Source organism: Microcaecilia unicolor, chromosome 3, assembly GCF_901765095.1.
Source record: "Microcaecilia unicolor chromosome 3, aMicUni1.1, whole genome shotgun sequence".
Lineage (NCBI taxonomy): Eukaryota > Metazoa > Chordata > Amphibia > Gymnophiona > Siphonopidae > Microcaecilia > Microcaecilia unicolor.
In genome coordinates this window covers 243,219,507-243,234,415 of record NC_044033.1, presented here as the reverse complement: position 1 = coordinate 243,234,415, position 14,909 = coordinate 243,219,507, and the positions used below count along the sequence as shown (strand labels likewise).

At 40.6% G+C, this 14,909-nt stretch overlaps 2 protein-coding genes across 2 annotated transcripts in view; both read left to right on the top strand.

Moving 5' to 3' along the window:
• Positions 1–3,830, top strand: part of LOC115466393 (zinc finger protein 708-like) — a 34,960-nt gene extending 31,130 nt beyond the window's left edge. Inside the window, exon 9 of the mRNA XM_030197591.1 lies at positions 320–3,830. Within this exon, the coding sequence (XP_030053451.1) occupies positions 320–2,274 (1,955 nt within the window). The 3' untranslated portion in view covers positions 2,275–3,830. The remainder of the gene's footprint in view (positions 1–319) is intronic.
• On the top strand, positions 2,563–9,083 carry LOC115464534 (gastrula zinc finger protein XlCGF71.1-like). Its single transcript, XM_030194900.1, has 2 exons — positions 2,563–2,887; positions 8,728–9,083. The coding sequence occupies exons 1-2, from the start codon at positions 2,563–2,565 to the stop codon at positions 9,081–9,083; spliced, it is 681 nt and encodes a 226-aa protein (XP_030050760.1).
• Positions 9,084–14,909: the final 5,826 nt, after the last annotated feature.

Here is a 14,909-nt window from a genome sequence, read left to right as displayed (position 1 = left end):
TATTCTATAAAGTACTTCATAGAATAAGCCTAAATTTCCACACAGTTTATAGAATAGGCCGAGCACCTGTCCATACGACTAAATTTAGTCAAGTGCAGTTATGCCAAGTAAAACTTGGTATAAATGCTGACACCTAAATTAGGCCCAGACCTGGTGTAACAACGTGCATATATTTTAGAAACGCCCATTGCCTGCCTATTCCATGCTAGTAAACTTTAGCCAAGCAAATCTCTTTTCAATTAATTAAGGATATTTCCTTAGATATCTCCTTTTCCATAACGGTAAAATTAAATATCACACTCTCATTTTTATCCAACAGATGATGGATTTATGAAAAGCAACCTGCAACGGCATGAAATAACTCACAAAGGAAGCAAACCATTTAAATGTTCTGAATGTGATAAATGCTTTAAAAGGAAAGCTGAGCTGCAACAGCATAAGGTGACTCACACAGGATACAAACCATTTAAATGTTTTGAATGTGAAAAATGTTTCTTTCAGAAAAGCACCTTGCAATGGCATAAAATGATTCACACAGGACAGAAACCATTTAAATGTCCTGAATGTGATAAATGGTTCAAAAGGAAAGCTGCCCTCCAAGTGCATGAAATGATTCACTCAGGAGAGAAACCATTTAAATGTTCTGAATGTGATAAATGTTTTAGAAGCAAAAGTAACATGCAAAACCATAAAGTGACTCACAGGGGAGACAAGCTATTTAAATGTTCTGAATGTGATAAATTGTTCAAAAGAAAAAGTGATCTGCAGCAGCATAAAGTGACTCACACTGAAGACAAACCATTTAAATGTTCTGAGTGCGATACATTGTTCAAAAGGAAAAAAGAACTGCAGCTGCATACGGTGATTCATATAGGAGACAAACCCTTTAAATGTTCTGAATGTGATAAATGCTTTAAAAGGAAAGCTGAGCTGCAACAGCATATGGCGACTCACACAGGATACAAACCCTTTAAATGTTTGGAATGTAATAAATGTTTCTATCAGAAAAGCACCTTGCAACGGCATAAAATAATTCACACAGGTCACAAACCATTTAAATGTCCTGAATGTGATAAATGGTTCAAAAGGAAAGCTGCCCTCCAAGTGCATGAAATGATTCACACAGGAGAGAAACCATTTAAATGTTCTGAATGTGATAAATGTTTTAGAAGCAAAGGTAACATGCAAAAGCATAAAGTGACTCACAGGGGAGACAAGCTATTTAAATGTTCTGAATGTGATAAATTGTTCAAAAGAAAAAGTGATCTGCAGCAGCATAAAGTGACTCACACTGAAGACAAACCATTTAAATGTTCTGAGTGCGATACATTGTTCAAAAGGAAAAGAGAACTGCAGCTGCATACGGTGATTCACACAGGAGACAAACCCTTTAAATGTTCTGAATGTGATAAATGCTTTAAAAGGAAAGCTGAGCTGCAACAGCATATGGCGACTCACACAGGATACAAACCCTTTAAATGTTTGGAATGTAATAAATGTTTCTATCAGAAAAGCACCTTGCAACGGCATAAAATAATTCACACAGGTCACAAACCATTTAAATGTCCTGAATGTGATAAATGGTTCAAAACGAAAGCTGCCCTCCAAGTGCATGAAATGATTCACACAGGAGAGAAACCATTTAAATGTTCTGAATGTGATAAATGTTTTAGAAGCAAAGGTAACATGCAAAAGCATAAAGTGACTCACAGGGGAGACAAGCTATTTAAATGTTCTGAATGTGATAAATTGTTCAAAAGAAAAAGTGATCTGCAGCAGCATAAAGTGACTCACACTGAAGACAAACCATTTAAATGTTCTGAGTGTGATACATTGTTCAAAAGGAAAAGAGAACTGCAGCTGCATACGATGATTCACACAGGAGACAAACCCTTTAAATGTTCTGAATGTGATAAATGCTTTAGAAGGAAAGCTGAGCTGCAACAGCATATGGCGACTCACACAGGATACAAACCCTTTAAATGTTTGGAATGTAATAAATGTTTCTATCAGAAAAGCACCTTGCAACGGCATAAAATAATTCACACAGGTCACAAACCATTTAAATGTCCTGAATGTGATAAATGGTTCAAAACGAAAGCTGCCCTCCAAGTGCATGAAATGATTCACACAGGAGACAAACCCTTTAAATGTTCTGAATGTGATAAATACTTTAAAAGGAAAGGTGGGCTGAAACAGCATAAGGTGATTCACACAAGAGAAACCCCTTTAAATGTGCTGAATGTAATTCTTCAAAAAGGAAAGTTAAACTAAAACAGCATGAAACGATTCACACAGGACACAAACCGTTTTAAATGTGATGTGTCACAAGCAAAGCCCAGCTACTAATGCATCATATGACTCACACAGGTTACAAACCATTTTATAAGCAAAGGTGAGGTGCAAAAGCTAAAAGTGACTCACAGGGGAGACAAGCCATTAAAATGTTCTGTGTTCAAAAGAAAAAGTGATCTCCAGCAGCACAAAGTGACTCACAGTGCAAGCAAACCATTTAAATGTTCTGAATGTGATAAATGGTTCAGAAGCAGAGCCCATCTATAAATGCATAAAACGACTCACACAGGATACAGACCATTTAAATATTCTGAATGTGATAAATGGTTCAAAAGGAAACGTGAACTGCAACAACATAAGGTGACTCATATGGGAGAGAAACCATTTAAATGTTCTGAATGTGATAAATGGTTCAGACGCACAGCCCATCTACAGATGCATAATATGACTGACACAGGATGCAAACCATTTAAGTGTTCTGAATGTGATAAAAGGTTCAAAAACAAAGTTGCACTGCAACAACATGGAATGATTCACACAGGAGACAAACCATTTAAATGTTTCAAATGTAATAAATGTTTCAATCAGAAAAGTAACTTGCAACAGTATAAAGTGACTCATGGGGAGACAAACCATTTAAATGTTCTGAATATGATAAATTGATCAAACGGAAAAGAGAACTGCAACAGCATAAAGTGGAAGATGTGGGAGAGAAACCATTTAAATGTCCTGAATGTGATAAATGCTTTCAATTAAAAGCTGCACTGCAACAGCATAAGGTGACACATAGAAGAGAAGCTATTTAAATGTTCTGAATGTGATAAATGCTTTAAAAGCAAAGGTGGGTTGTAAGGGCATAAGGTGACTCATACAGGAGACAAACCCTTTAAATGCTCTGAAAGTGATAAGACTCACACAGGAGAGAAGCCATTTAAATGTTCTGTATGGGTCAAAAGAGTGTTCGAGGGGAGAATAGAAGATCTAAATGCATCCTTGACGCTAAAAGAATTGCAAAAAGCAATTAAGACACAAAAATTCCGATCGGTCCCGGGTCCAGATGGACTCCCAGGGGAATACTACAAATTATTGCTCCCTGAAGCCTTGATACACCTGTTAGGTTACTTTGAAGAGGTGATTCAAGAAGGCCGCTTCCCGGCTTTTGCCAACACAGCTCTAGTAACACAAATTCCAAAAGTAGGAAAGTCACCAGAGAGACCCTGGTCTTACAGACCAATATCATTATTAAACGTGGAAATAAAATTGCTGGCAAAAATTATGGCAGATCGCCTAGCGGCGTGTCTGCCTGACATTATCGGTCCCGAGCAGGTCGGATTCATCAGAAACCGGAGAGCGGCCCCATAATGTGAGGAAGCTGTTACTAGCGATGGCAACATGTAAAATTAGAGATATCCCAGCTTGGGTAATAAGTCTAGATGCTGAAAAGGCGTTCAACCAAGTAAACTGGGATTACTTGTTTCAGGTTCTAACAACAGTGGGCATAACGGGGTGATTCGCCAAAGCAATAAAAACCCTATACACAGACCCCCAGGGCCAGTGTGATCATAAATGGACAGAAAGAGAGAGAATTCCCCATACAGAGGGGCACCAGGCAGGGGTGCCCACTCTCACCGCTGCTGTTTGTGCTGGCAGTAGAACCGCTACTAAAACACTTCATGCAGGATAAGGAAATACAGGGAATTGAGGTGACAGGCCACCGGCTGAAAGTGTTTGCATACGCAGACGATCTATTATTATTTCTAACCAACCCCAAGAGCTCTCTGGAGGTGGTGCTAGGTAGGATAGAGAGGATTGGGGAATATTCAGGGTTCAGACTAAACTACACTAAATCATATGTTCTCCCAGTCAAGGCAGAAGCAGTGGGAACCTGGAAAGGCCCACAACGATTAACATGGACTCAGAGACCAATAACATATTTAGGAATAAAGCTACCTGCTGATCTGGGAGATCTTTATAAAGAGAACGTTAAGAGGTTATTAAAAGAGACTGAAGAGAAGTTGGCCATGTGGAGATCATTGCCTATAACACTCTTAGGACGGATTGCCCTCTACAACATGAGCATAGTACCCAAATGGCTATATGTATTCCAAACTATCCCACTTTACCTAAAGAAGAAAGACGAAAAGATCTTAAATAAAATTCTACAGAGATTCCTCTGGCAGGGGAAAAAGGCACGTCTTCCAATGTCTACCCTAACAATTCCGGTGGAATACGGAGGACTAGGATTATTGAGTGTACGACACATGACCGTTGCTTGTGGAATGCGCCACATTAACGACTGGTTCCGTGGAACAGAAAAGTTTTCTAACACGAGTTTGGAACTACAAGTGGTGCCAGAGATTCATTTTACAAATTACCTACATGTGGGAGCTGGCCCAGAAGTTTTAAGATATTCGTGGATAGTGCCATCAGCCAAAGCCACATGGAACTGGATATGTCGCTGCATAAGTTTTCAGCTAGAGTGACACCATTCAGATCCATATGTGGAAACAGAAGTTTCGCACCTGGAAACATGTATGCGGTCTTCCACAGATGGAAAAATAAAGGGGTGATATATCTCCTGCAGGTGCTTAATCGTGAGGGCAAGATGAAATCGTTTTCGGAGTTGCAGAAAGAGTTTCATCTCGCAGCAACAGACGAATTTCACTATAGACAGCTCAAACACTATGTGGATACCTTACCATGGAAATGGTTGGCAGAGGGCTTTCAGGAAGAACTGGCATCAGCATTTTCCATGGAGGTGCAACAAAAGGTCCCACTCACATATCACCATCGTCATATTCGAGATACTGCAGCGGAACTGGACTACATAGGACTGGCTGAACAATGGAATAAGGACCTGCCAATCAAGATACAAGCCTCGCAATTGCAAGCGCATATCCTCTCTATCAGACAATTAACCAAAGCAGCGAGTTACTGGGAATTACAATATAAATTTGCACTGCAGCTATATATAGCCCCTTAAAGAGCTTTTTATATGGGAGTGTCCCCGTGGGGCTCATGCCCAAAATGTGGAGGAGAAGGAGCAACGCTCGGACACATGTTTTGGAGCTGTCAGAGCGTGGGGAAATTCTGGAGAGCCATCATAACTTACGTTTCGCAGATATGGAACACGACCTGGATATGTGAAGCGGCTTTATTATTTGGCCAATCACGGCTGAGCACACCCAGCCCCGGGGGGGGGGGCTCAAAGACTTTGTACTTAAAGCTACCATCATAGCTAAGCACATCATTTTGACAGTGGATCTCAGCTAAACCACCCACGAGACAACAATGGAGAGTCAAGATGTTGCACTTAATGAGATTAGAACGACAAGGGAATCGCAATCAAAACTCAGGGAAGAAATTTCAGCAATGCTGGGCTCCCTTTTGGTCAACACTCACCCCAGCAGCCCGGAGTTACCTTTTGAACTCTTAAGGACAGTTTGTGGGATAAATATTAAACAAGATGACTAATTAAGACTAAAGATGTTGATGATGTGAAGGAATAGAGGGAAGGCAGTTTAGCTTTATAAAAGAGGAGGGAGGGAGGGAGGTGGAAAGAAAAGTAAAAGGCAATATCGTTGAAACAATGTTAACATGATGAAAAAAGGAAAAGTGGTTGAGAAAACGTTTGTACATAATATTGTTCTTTTCCCCGGACACGGAATGAAGTGTCTAGGGTGTTGTTATTTTGAGATGTTTGCCTTTCAAATAAAAAAGATTGAAACATAAATGTTCTGTATGTGATAAATGCTTTAAAAGTAACGGTGGGCTGCACTGGCATAAGGTGACTCACACAGGAAATAAGCCATTTGAATGTTCTGAATGTGATAGAAGTTTCAGTAGCAATGCCTATCTACAAGTACATGTGGAGAGGCATTTTCAATATGACGTGTAAATCTGAATTTAGATGTTTTACAGAAAACTTCCAAATTCTGAACAGGAAAGAAGGCCATTTTTGTAAAAGAAAAAAGTGTATCTTTTTTTTTTCAAAAATACTATGGATGTTTTGTTTTTTGGACGTTGTGATTTGGATTTTTTTTTTTTGTTCATTTTCGAAAAAAAAACAAAAAACGTCCAAATGCAAAATGCACAAAATCAAGCTGTTGGGATGCAGGAGAATCCAGCATTTTTAGTAGACTGGTCCCTCTGACATCCCAGGACAGCAATAGGGTACCATAGGGGGCACTGCAGTGGACTTCAAAAACTGCTCCCAGGTACACATCTGACCATTGCTCTCTTACCTTGTGTGCTGATCCCCCCCAAAACCCACTACCCCCAATTAAACTCGAAGCCTTGCGGATGAAGGGGGACCCTATAAGTAATGGTTTTCATCACATCTTTTGGGGGATGGGAGGGGGTTAGTGACCACTGGGGGAATAAGGGGAGGTCATTCCTGATTCCCTCCAGTGGTTATCTAGTTATTTAGGCCACCTTTTTGTGCCCTTTTTGCCAGCCTCAGATGTCATACTCAGGTCCATCACAGCAATATGCAGGTCCCTGGAGTAGTTTTAGTGGGTGCAGTGCACTTCAGACAGGCGGACTCAGGTCTTATTTGTAATAAGAACAGGTCTAGCTCAAAACGTCTAAATTTTAGTCCTGGACGGTTTTGTTTTGTTCCATTATGACTGAAAAACATCTGTCTTAAGAATGTCCAAGTCCCGCCTTCAATACACCCCTGGCACATCCCCTTGATATTTAGACGCGCTTCTGACTGACTTCAGAGACAAATGTGTAAAAAGAGGTTTTGTCAATACTGATTTGGACATTTTTGTGAGAAAAACGTCCAGATGCAGACTTATGCCACTTTTTTTGATGTTTATCTCTTTTGAAAATGAGCCTGGTAGTGACTCACATGAGAGACAAACCTTTTAAATGTTCTGAATGTGATGAATTGATTTGCACTTTCCTGACTACTGACAGGCATGACCCATGACCTACAAAGCTAAAGGCTTAAATCTTAAAACTGCCTGAAAGCTGCATTTTTTTCTGTGTTCTCTGTATTATTGCTGAGAGCTATAAATGCTGTGGATACAAGGTCACACTGTACCAGCAAAGAGTGCTCTTCCCCCTCCCCTGACAGAAATGGTGCCACTGATTCTACGCTGACAAGGACACTCAAGAATATATTTACAGTTTGGGAGAGAAGAAGTGTTGAGGACCTAGATAACACTATAATAAGACCCGGGGCAAATTCTTGTAACGAAATAGCACTGCAATCTTCAGTAAAAGAACCTTGGACTTATTATAAGATGCTGGGTTTTGTAAACATTCAGATATCATGTTCTGTGTTCCAGAACATTCAGATACTGTGTTTCATTCTATGTAAACAATGGGGTGAGACAGAAAGTAGCTGACATTGCAAGTTGTAGACTGGATGGGAGGGAGACTGATGCTCAATCCACTGTATATAAAGCACGATTGTGTTGTATCTAGTTAGAGGGGTCAGATGGCCAAGTGAATGACTCTTTATCACAGTGGTTTCTCTCTCCCTCTCGTAACAAATTGCTACTGCCTGATTTCTTTGCTATTTGATACTCTAATTACTTTACCTAATTCCCTAATTCCCAAACTACTTTACCTAATTCTTTACCTAATTCCCTAATTACTTTGCCTGTCTACTTTTTCTGATTACCTTGTCTGATCACCCTGTCCAATTACATTGTCTAATTGTTTTGTTGCATAATTAGTTTATTATCTAATTGCTTTGTTATCATCTATGTTGGAATAAAGACTATCCCTTTGGAAGGAAAATAGCCTCTGTCTTTCCTGTCACCCCATATCTCGGAGGTGGCTGGTCCATTGTATCTGGGGTGGGTGTAAGGAGGTAGAAACCCTATTTGCCCCACATTTCCAAATTGTATATTTCTTCTGGTAAGTAGGTATATCAGAGAAATAATTCTCACATAATTACAGCTCTCACTGATACTAGGTTGTCAGAGGGGGCCATGTAAGAACAGACTCCACTAAAAAACATTTGGTAGCAGAGGATTTGGTATGAACACGGGTTCGATTGAAGTGGAGTTGGGGTTTATGCGGGGTTTATGCTTTACTTGTTCCTCTGGGATTAAATGTTGAAGTGTGTGTTTGCCAAATTTTGAATGGATCTGAGTTAGGGTTATATGAGCTAAGAGAGAAAGAAAGAAGAAAAGAAAGAAAGAAAGAGAGATTGAGATATATATTACTTCAGCTGCAAATTATACAGACTATTTTCGAATTCCAATTTTTTTCTTTTTTTTCCCCAGTTTCTGTTTCGGTGACAGGATTGCAAAAATCTGTTCACAGTGCTTAAATATGTTTTCAGATTTAGCTGTCAGATTTCTGAAACTAATATTTATCCACTGTTGGAATTCTTTAAATTTATTTTTGTGTTAAGATGTGAAAAATTTTTTATTTGGAGAAGGATTGATCTTTTTTATTGTGCCTCGCCAGAGAAATCAGTGCAGGACCTTTGGCGATGCAATATTTGGGTTCAGCTGCAGATTCCTGAATTGTTCAAAAGGAAAAGTGAACTGCAACTGCATAAGGTGACTCATACAGGAGAGAAACCCTTTAAATGTTGTGAATGTGATAAATGCTTTAAAAGTAAAGGTGAGCTGAAACTGCATAAGGTGACTAACACAGAAGACAAGCCATTTAAATGTTCTGAATGTGATAAATGTTTCAAAAGGAAAGATGTGCTGCAACAGCATAAAGTGACTCACACTTTATGTGACAAATGTTTCAGAAGCAAAGCTGAGCTGCAAAAGAATGAAAAGACTAACAGAGGCTGCCAGAAAAGCGAGTAACACCAGAATGGCATTGACTATAGAGGTGTTGGTCCCAAGCGATTACTTGGTGAATTGTGTGGAGAGAGAGAAGATCCTCAAGTACCAAGAAATGCTGTCTGAGACTAAGAAAACGTGGCAGAAAGACACAGAAATATTTTCCATTGTTTTGGGTACCACAGGCTTGATAAAAAAAAAAAACTCTTCTAAGTACATCTGGATAAGCTGCCTATGTATATTACATCTTATTAACTCCAGAAAGAAGTTCTCTTTGGCACAATGCAAGTACTACAGTGAGTGTTAGCAGTAAATTTGAGAGACTGAGATCATCCTCCACATTCCTTGTCTTAGGAGTGAAGTTCATTATTATCTTGGAATGCACAAAAATAACTCATTTGGAGAATTTGCCCCTGAGAGAAAGCTGTTGACTGTAATAAGAACATAAGACCTAAATTGGACGTGCATCCATTTTGGGTCTGAGACCTTATCACCATCCATTGACCTAGCGGTAAAGTCTCAGAGGGTAACCGGGTGGTAATGACCTACGCACGCCACATGCCACTTGGCGCTCATAGCTGACACACGCCAGAAAATAAAAAATATTTTTCAGATGCGCAGAGCAGATGTTCACCAACCATGAAATTACTGCAAGGGCCACGCGGTAGCCGGGCGGTAATTTGGAATAGGCGCACCTTGGACTGCACTTACACAGCTTAGTAAAAAAGTTTGGTAAGAGGTCCTATATTTTTTGTTTTTCTTGGTTAACCTTTTTTTTTTGGGGGGTGGGGGGTGGGGGGAGGGACTTTTAAATGTGAGGTCAGTGGTAGAAACTGAAAAAAATCCTAATGGGTGCCGTCTCCCACAGCAGCTCTAAAATTAAGAACAAAGGTAAAAAGTAGAATGGGTTTTCGAGTGGGATCTCTTGCTCCCCAGGATAGCTGTTGCTACTATAAAGGAGTTCCTTTGCTTTGGGGACACTTCCTTTTTAATGTGCCTCCCCTTTCTTAATCAGATTACACTGGCTTCCTTTCAGAGCGAGAATCACCTTCAAATGATGTACCTTTATCTTTCAAATCCTAAATGGCACAGCTCCAGACTATATGGTACCATTAATAAACTTACCTCAAAGAAACGCCAAATATGAGGCAAGAAACTATCTCAGACTACACCTCCCAAATTGCAAAAAAGTGATATACAAAACTGTTCACTCTGCAGACTTCACTTACCTAGGAACCAAACGGAGGAACTCCTGACCACCCAAAATAAGAAATATACAGGAATATACAGTAACGGAATTCAAAAATGTGTGGGATAAACATAAAGGAATCCTGTTGAGAAGGAATGGATCCTCAGAAGCTTAACCGGGACTGGGTGGCAGAGCCGGTGGTGAGAGGCGGGGCTGGTGGTTAGGAGGCGGGGCTACTACTGGGCAGACTTCTACGGTCTGTGCCCTGAAAATGGCAGATACAAATAAAGGTAAGGTATACACAAAAAGTAGCACATATGAGTTTATCTTGTTGGGCAGACTGGATGGACTGTGTAGGTCTTTTTCTGCCGTCATCTACTATGTTACTATGTTATGTTAACCTTACTGGGTCAGACCAATGGTCCATCTAGCCCAGAATCCTATTTCCAACAGTGGCCAAGCCAAGTCACAAGTACCTGGCAGAAACCTAAATGATGGCAACATCCCATGCTACCAATTCCAGGGCAAGCAGTAGGTTCCCCTTGTCTTATCTCAATAGCAGAGTATGGACTTTTCCTCCAGGAACTTGTCCAAACCTTTTTTTAACCCCAGCTATGCTAACCACTGTTACTACGTCCTCCGTCAAAGAGTTTCAGAGCTTAACTATTCGTTGAGTGAAAAAATATTTCCACCTATTTGTTTTAATAAATGCCAATAGAATATATGATTATATAGACTCCAATAACATCTTGGCAATAGCACAGAAGGGCAATAAGAGAGAAGCACATGGAAGAAAAGATCAGTTAATGTTGAGTAAAGCCATCTTGGCCAGTGCTAAGAAAAGCAGAAATCTTAGTATAGCATGGATTGACTATATGAAAGCCTTTGATACTGGCCCGCATTCCTGGATAATAAATTGCCTAAGGAGAAACATTTGAATATTTGATACCACTGGCCTGGTTTCAGGACCTACACACAGCTCTGCCAGTGTACCTCAATCCTATTTTGCTGTATCCACAATTTTACAGCTTTACTAATGCACCCCTTACTCCTATCCTTCAGCAGTCTTTCTACTCAAATACAGAGACCTTAACATTTAGCTTTCAGGCTTATTTTCGAAAGAGAAGGATGCCCACTTTTGACACAAATCGGAAGATGGACGTCCTTCTCCCAGGGTCGTCCAAATCGGTTTAATCGAAAGTCGATTTTGGACATCCCCAACTGCTTTCCGTTGTAGGGACAGCCAAAGTTCACGGGGCAGTGTCGGAGGCATAGCGAAGGCGGGAGTTGGGCATGCCTAACACTTGGACGTCCTTGACCCATAATCGAAAGAAAAAAAGGACGTCCCTGAAGAACACTTGGACAACTTTACCTGGTCGTGTTTTTCTTATGACCAAACCACAAAAAGGTGTCTGAACTGACCAGATGTCCACCAGAGAGAATCAGGGATGACCTCCCATTACTCCCCCAGTGGTCACTAACCCCCTCCCACCCTCAAAAAATATCTTTCAAAATATTGATTGCCAGCCTCAGATGTCATACTCAGGTCCATCATAGTAACATAGTAACATACATAGTAACATAGTAGATGACGGCAGAAAAAGACCTGCATGGTCCATCCAGTCTGCCCAAGACAAACTCATATGTGTATACCTTACCTTGAATTTGTACCTGTCTTTTCAGGGCACAGACCATATAAGTCTGCCCAGCAGTATTTCCCGCCTCCCAACCACCAGTCCCGCCTCCCATCACCGGCTCTGGTACAGATCGTATAAGTCTGCCCTCCCCTATCCTCGCCTCCCAACCACCACCCCCTCTTCCCCCCAACTGCTCCGCCACCCAATTTCAGCTAAGCTTCTGAGGATCCATAACTTCTGCACAGGATTCCTCTATGCATATCCCACGCATGTTTGAACTCCGTTACCATTTTCATCTCCACCACCTCCCGCGGGAGGGCATTCCAAGCGTCCACCACCCTCTCCGTGAAAAAATACTTCCTGATATCTTTCCTGAGTCTGCCCCCCTTCAATCTCATTTCATGTCCTCTCGTTCTACCGCCTTCCCATCTCCGGAAAAGATTCGTTTGCGGATTAATACCTTTCAAATATTTGAACGTCTGTATCATATCACCCCTCTTCCTCCTTTCCTCACACTCCTTTCATCACAGCAGTATGCAGGTCCCTGGAGCAGTTTTAGCGGGTACTGCAGTGCACTTCAGGCAGGCGGATCCAGGCCCATCCTCCCTACCTGTTATACTTGTGGTGGTAAATGTGAACCCTCCAAACCCCACCACAAACCCACTGTACCCACATCTAGGTGCCCCCCTTTACCCATAAGGGCTATGGTAGTAGTGTACAATTGGGAGTACAGGGTTCTTGGGGGGGGAGGTTAGGGGGCTCAGCATTCACGGTAAGGGAACTGTGCACCTGGGAGCAATTTATGAAGTGCCCGGTTGGTGTCCTGGCATGTCAGGGGGACCAGTGCACTGCAAATGCTGGCTCCTCCCATGACCAAATGGCTTGCATTTGGTCGTTTCTAGATGGATGTCCTTGGTTTCGATTATCGGTGAAAATCAGAAATGACCAAGTCTAGGGACGACCAAATCTAGGGATGACCAAATTTAAGGATTTGGACGTCCCTGACCGTATTATCGAAACAAAAGATGTTTTGATAATAGGGGTTTCCCCGCCCCTGAATCAGGACATCCCTTTCGATTATGTCCCTCCACATCTCCCTCAGTTATTTTCTGTTGAAATGGTTCTCCGGTCCCTGGACCTTCAGCTGTTCTGATGATATTGCCCTTGATTTTAGTTTGTGCATTGGTTAAACATGTTTATTGTTTTCAGCTGTATTAATGTGGATTTTCTTCAACCTCCCTCCGTAAGAACTTTTGCCTTCATTGCTGGATACATGGTTATGATTAATAACTCATTCTGCATATTAGATAATTTTCATCCTTCGGTAATAAAGGCTTTGAAATCCTCCTTTATGGCATTTTATGTTCAAATGGAGAATATTTCACTTAAAAAGGGGTTATACCCTCTGATTTGAAAATCGCAGCTCTTAGACCCTTGTTGATAAAGAATGCCAAATTGGATCAAACTCTCACTGACAATTACTGCCCAATTTCCTCATTGCCTTTTCACAGAAATGATTGAGAGAGTAGTATTGGGTCAATTAAAAGATTATCTTCAGAAGAATGAGATATTAGACCAACACCAATTTGTTTTTCTTAAAGATCATGATATGAAATATTATAGATTTCTCTCCTTGATGGTGGCAAGGCTGGTTTCGATAAGGGGAAATTTTTTTTTTTTTTTTTTTAATTCTTTATTTAAACATTTTCAGTTTACATCCAAAGACATAAATGAAGAAATTCAGAAATATACAGTAAGAAATATTTCCCTGCTAATAAAAATAAATCTATTAAATTTGACCACCACTTTAAAATTAAAGGTTAAAGGTGGATCAAGATACTAAGAAAAGAAAAAAGGAAAAAAAAAAAAGAAATACATGCTTAGCAATTCAAACTATTATTAACAGAAGGGTAGAGTAGAGTACCGCAGCCAACGTAACAGTGTTCCTATCATTAGGATGGTATTTCAGGAGGTATACCACTCTCCTTCATTTTAAGAAATTCTAACAATTTATCAGGGGTAAAGAATATGTAATTAACTGTTTGAAAAGTAACATAACACTTGCAAGGAAACCTCAGTAAGAAAGTAGCACCTATCTTTAACACTCTAGATTTAATCAACAAAAATTCCTTTCTCCTTTTTTCAGTGTTCCTTGCCATGTCAGGAAAAATTCTTATCTTTTGCCCCATAAATAAATCATTTAAGTGGCGAAAATAAAGTTTCAGAATGTTATTTCTGTCCATTTCAAGGGCAAATGTGATAATCATGGTAGTTCTTTCTGTGACCAAGGAATTCTCCAAGAACTCAGTCAAATTCAAAGTTGGAGTCACCTGAGGTTGATCACTAGCCAGTTTCTTTATTCCCGAAATATATTGGGTCCTAGTAATCGGGGGATACCCTTCCACAGGGACCCCCAATACCTCTCCCAAATACTTTCTAAACATCTCTAAAGCAGTTATTAACGGTGATTTAGGGAAATTCAATATCCTCAGGTTGTTTTTTCGCCCTATGTTGTCCAGAAATTCTAGTCTCCTATTGTGAATTTCTTTGTCTTTAATCAGGGTCCCCACAGTATGTTGCAAATTCTCAATCTCATTTTCCATTGTTTGTAATTTCACTTTCTGTTCTTGGAAACCTTGATTCAGAATCTCATTATTTTGTCTCAGATCCTTTATTTCGCCCTTAAAAGTTGAATTAAGCTGAAGAAGAGTCTTATTTACCTCATGAATCGCGTCCCAAAGTGAGTTCATCGTTACTTGCTGAGGTCTTATCAGTCCACCGCTACCTTCGGAAATGGAACCTCGGGAAACAGGGGCAACGGAATCCCGTTGGCCCTGGTTTGCTGTTATTCCTACTGGGGTTGATGTTATCGGAGGGCCTCCTCCCATAGCTTCAAGGAATTCCACCTCTTGCTGCAGCCCTTCCGATAGTAATACATTTCCGGGTTGCGAGGGAGCAGTATAGGAAGGGGGGCTCAACGTAGCCTCCTCAACGCTGCGCTCCGCACCCAAGGGCGAGCCCGTC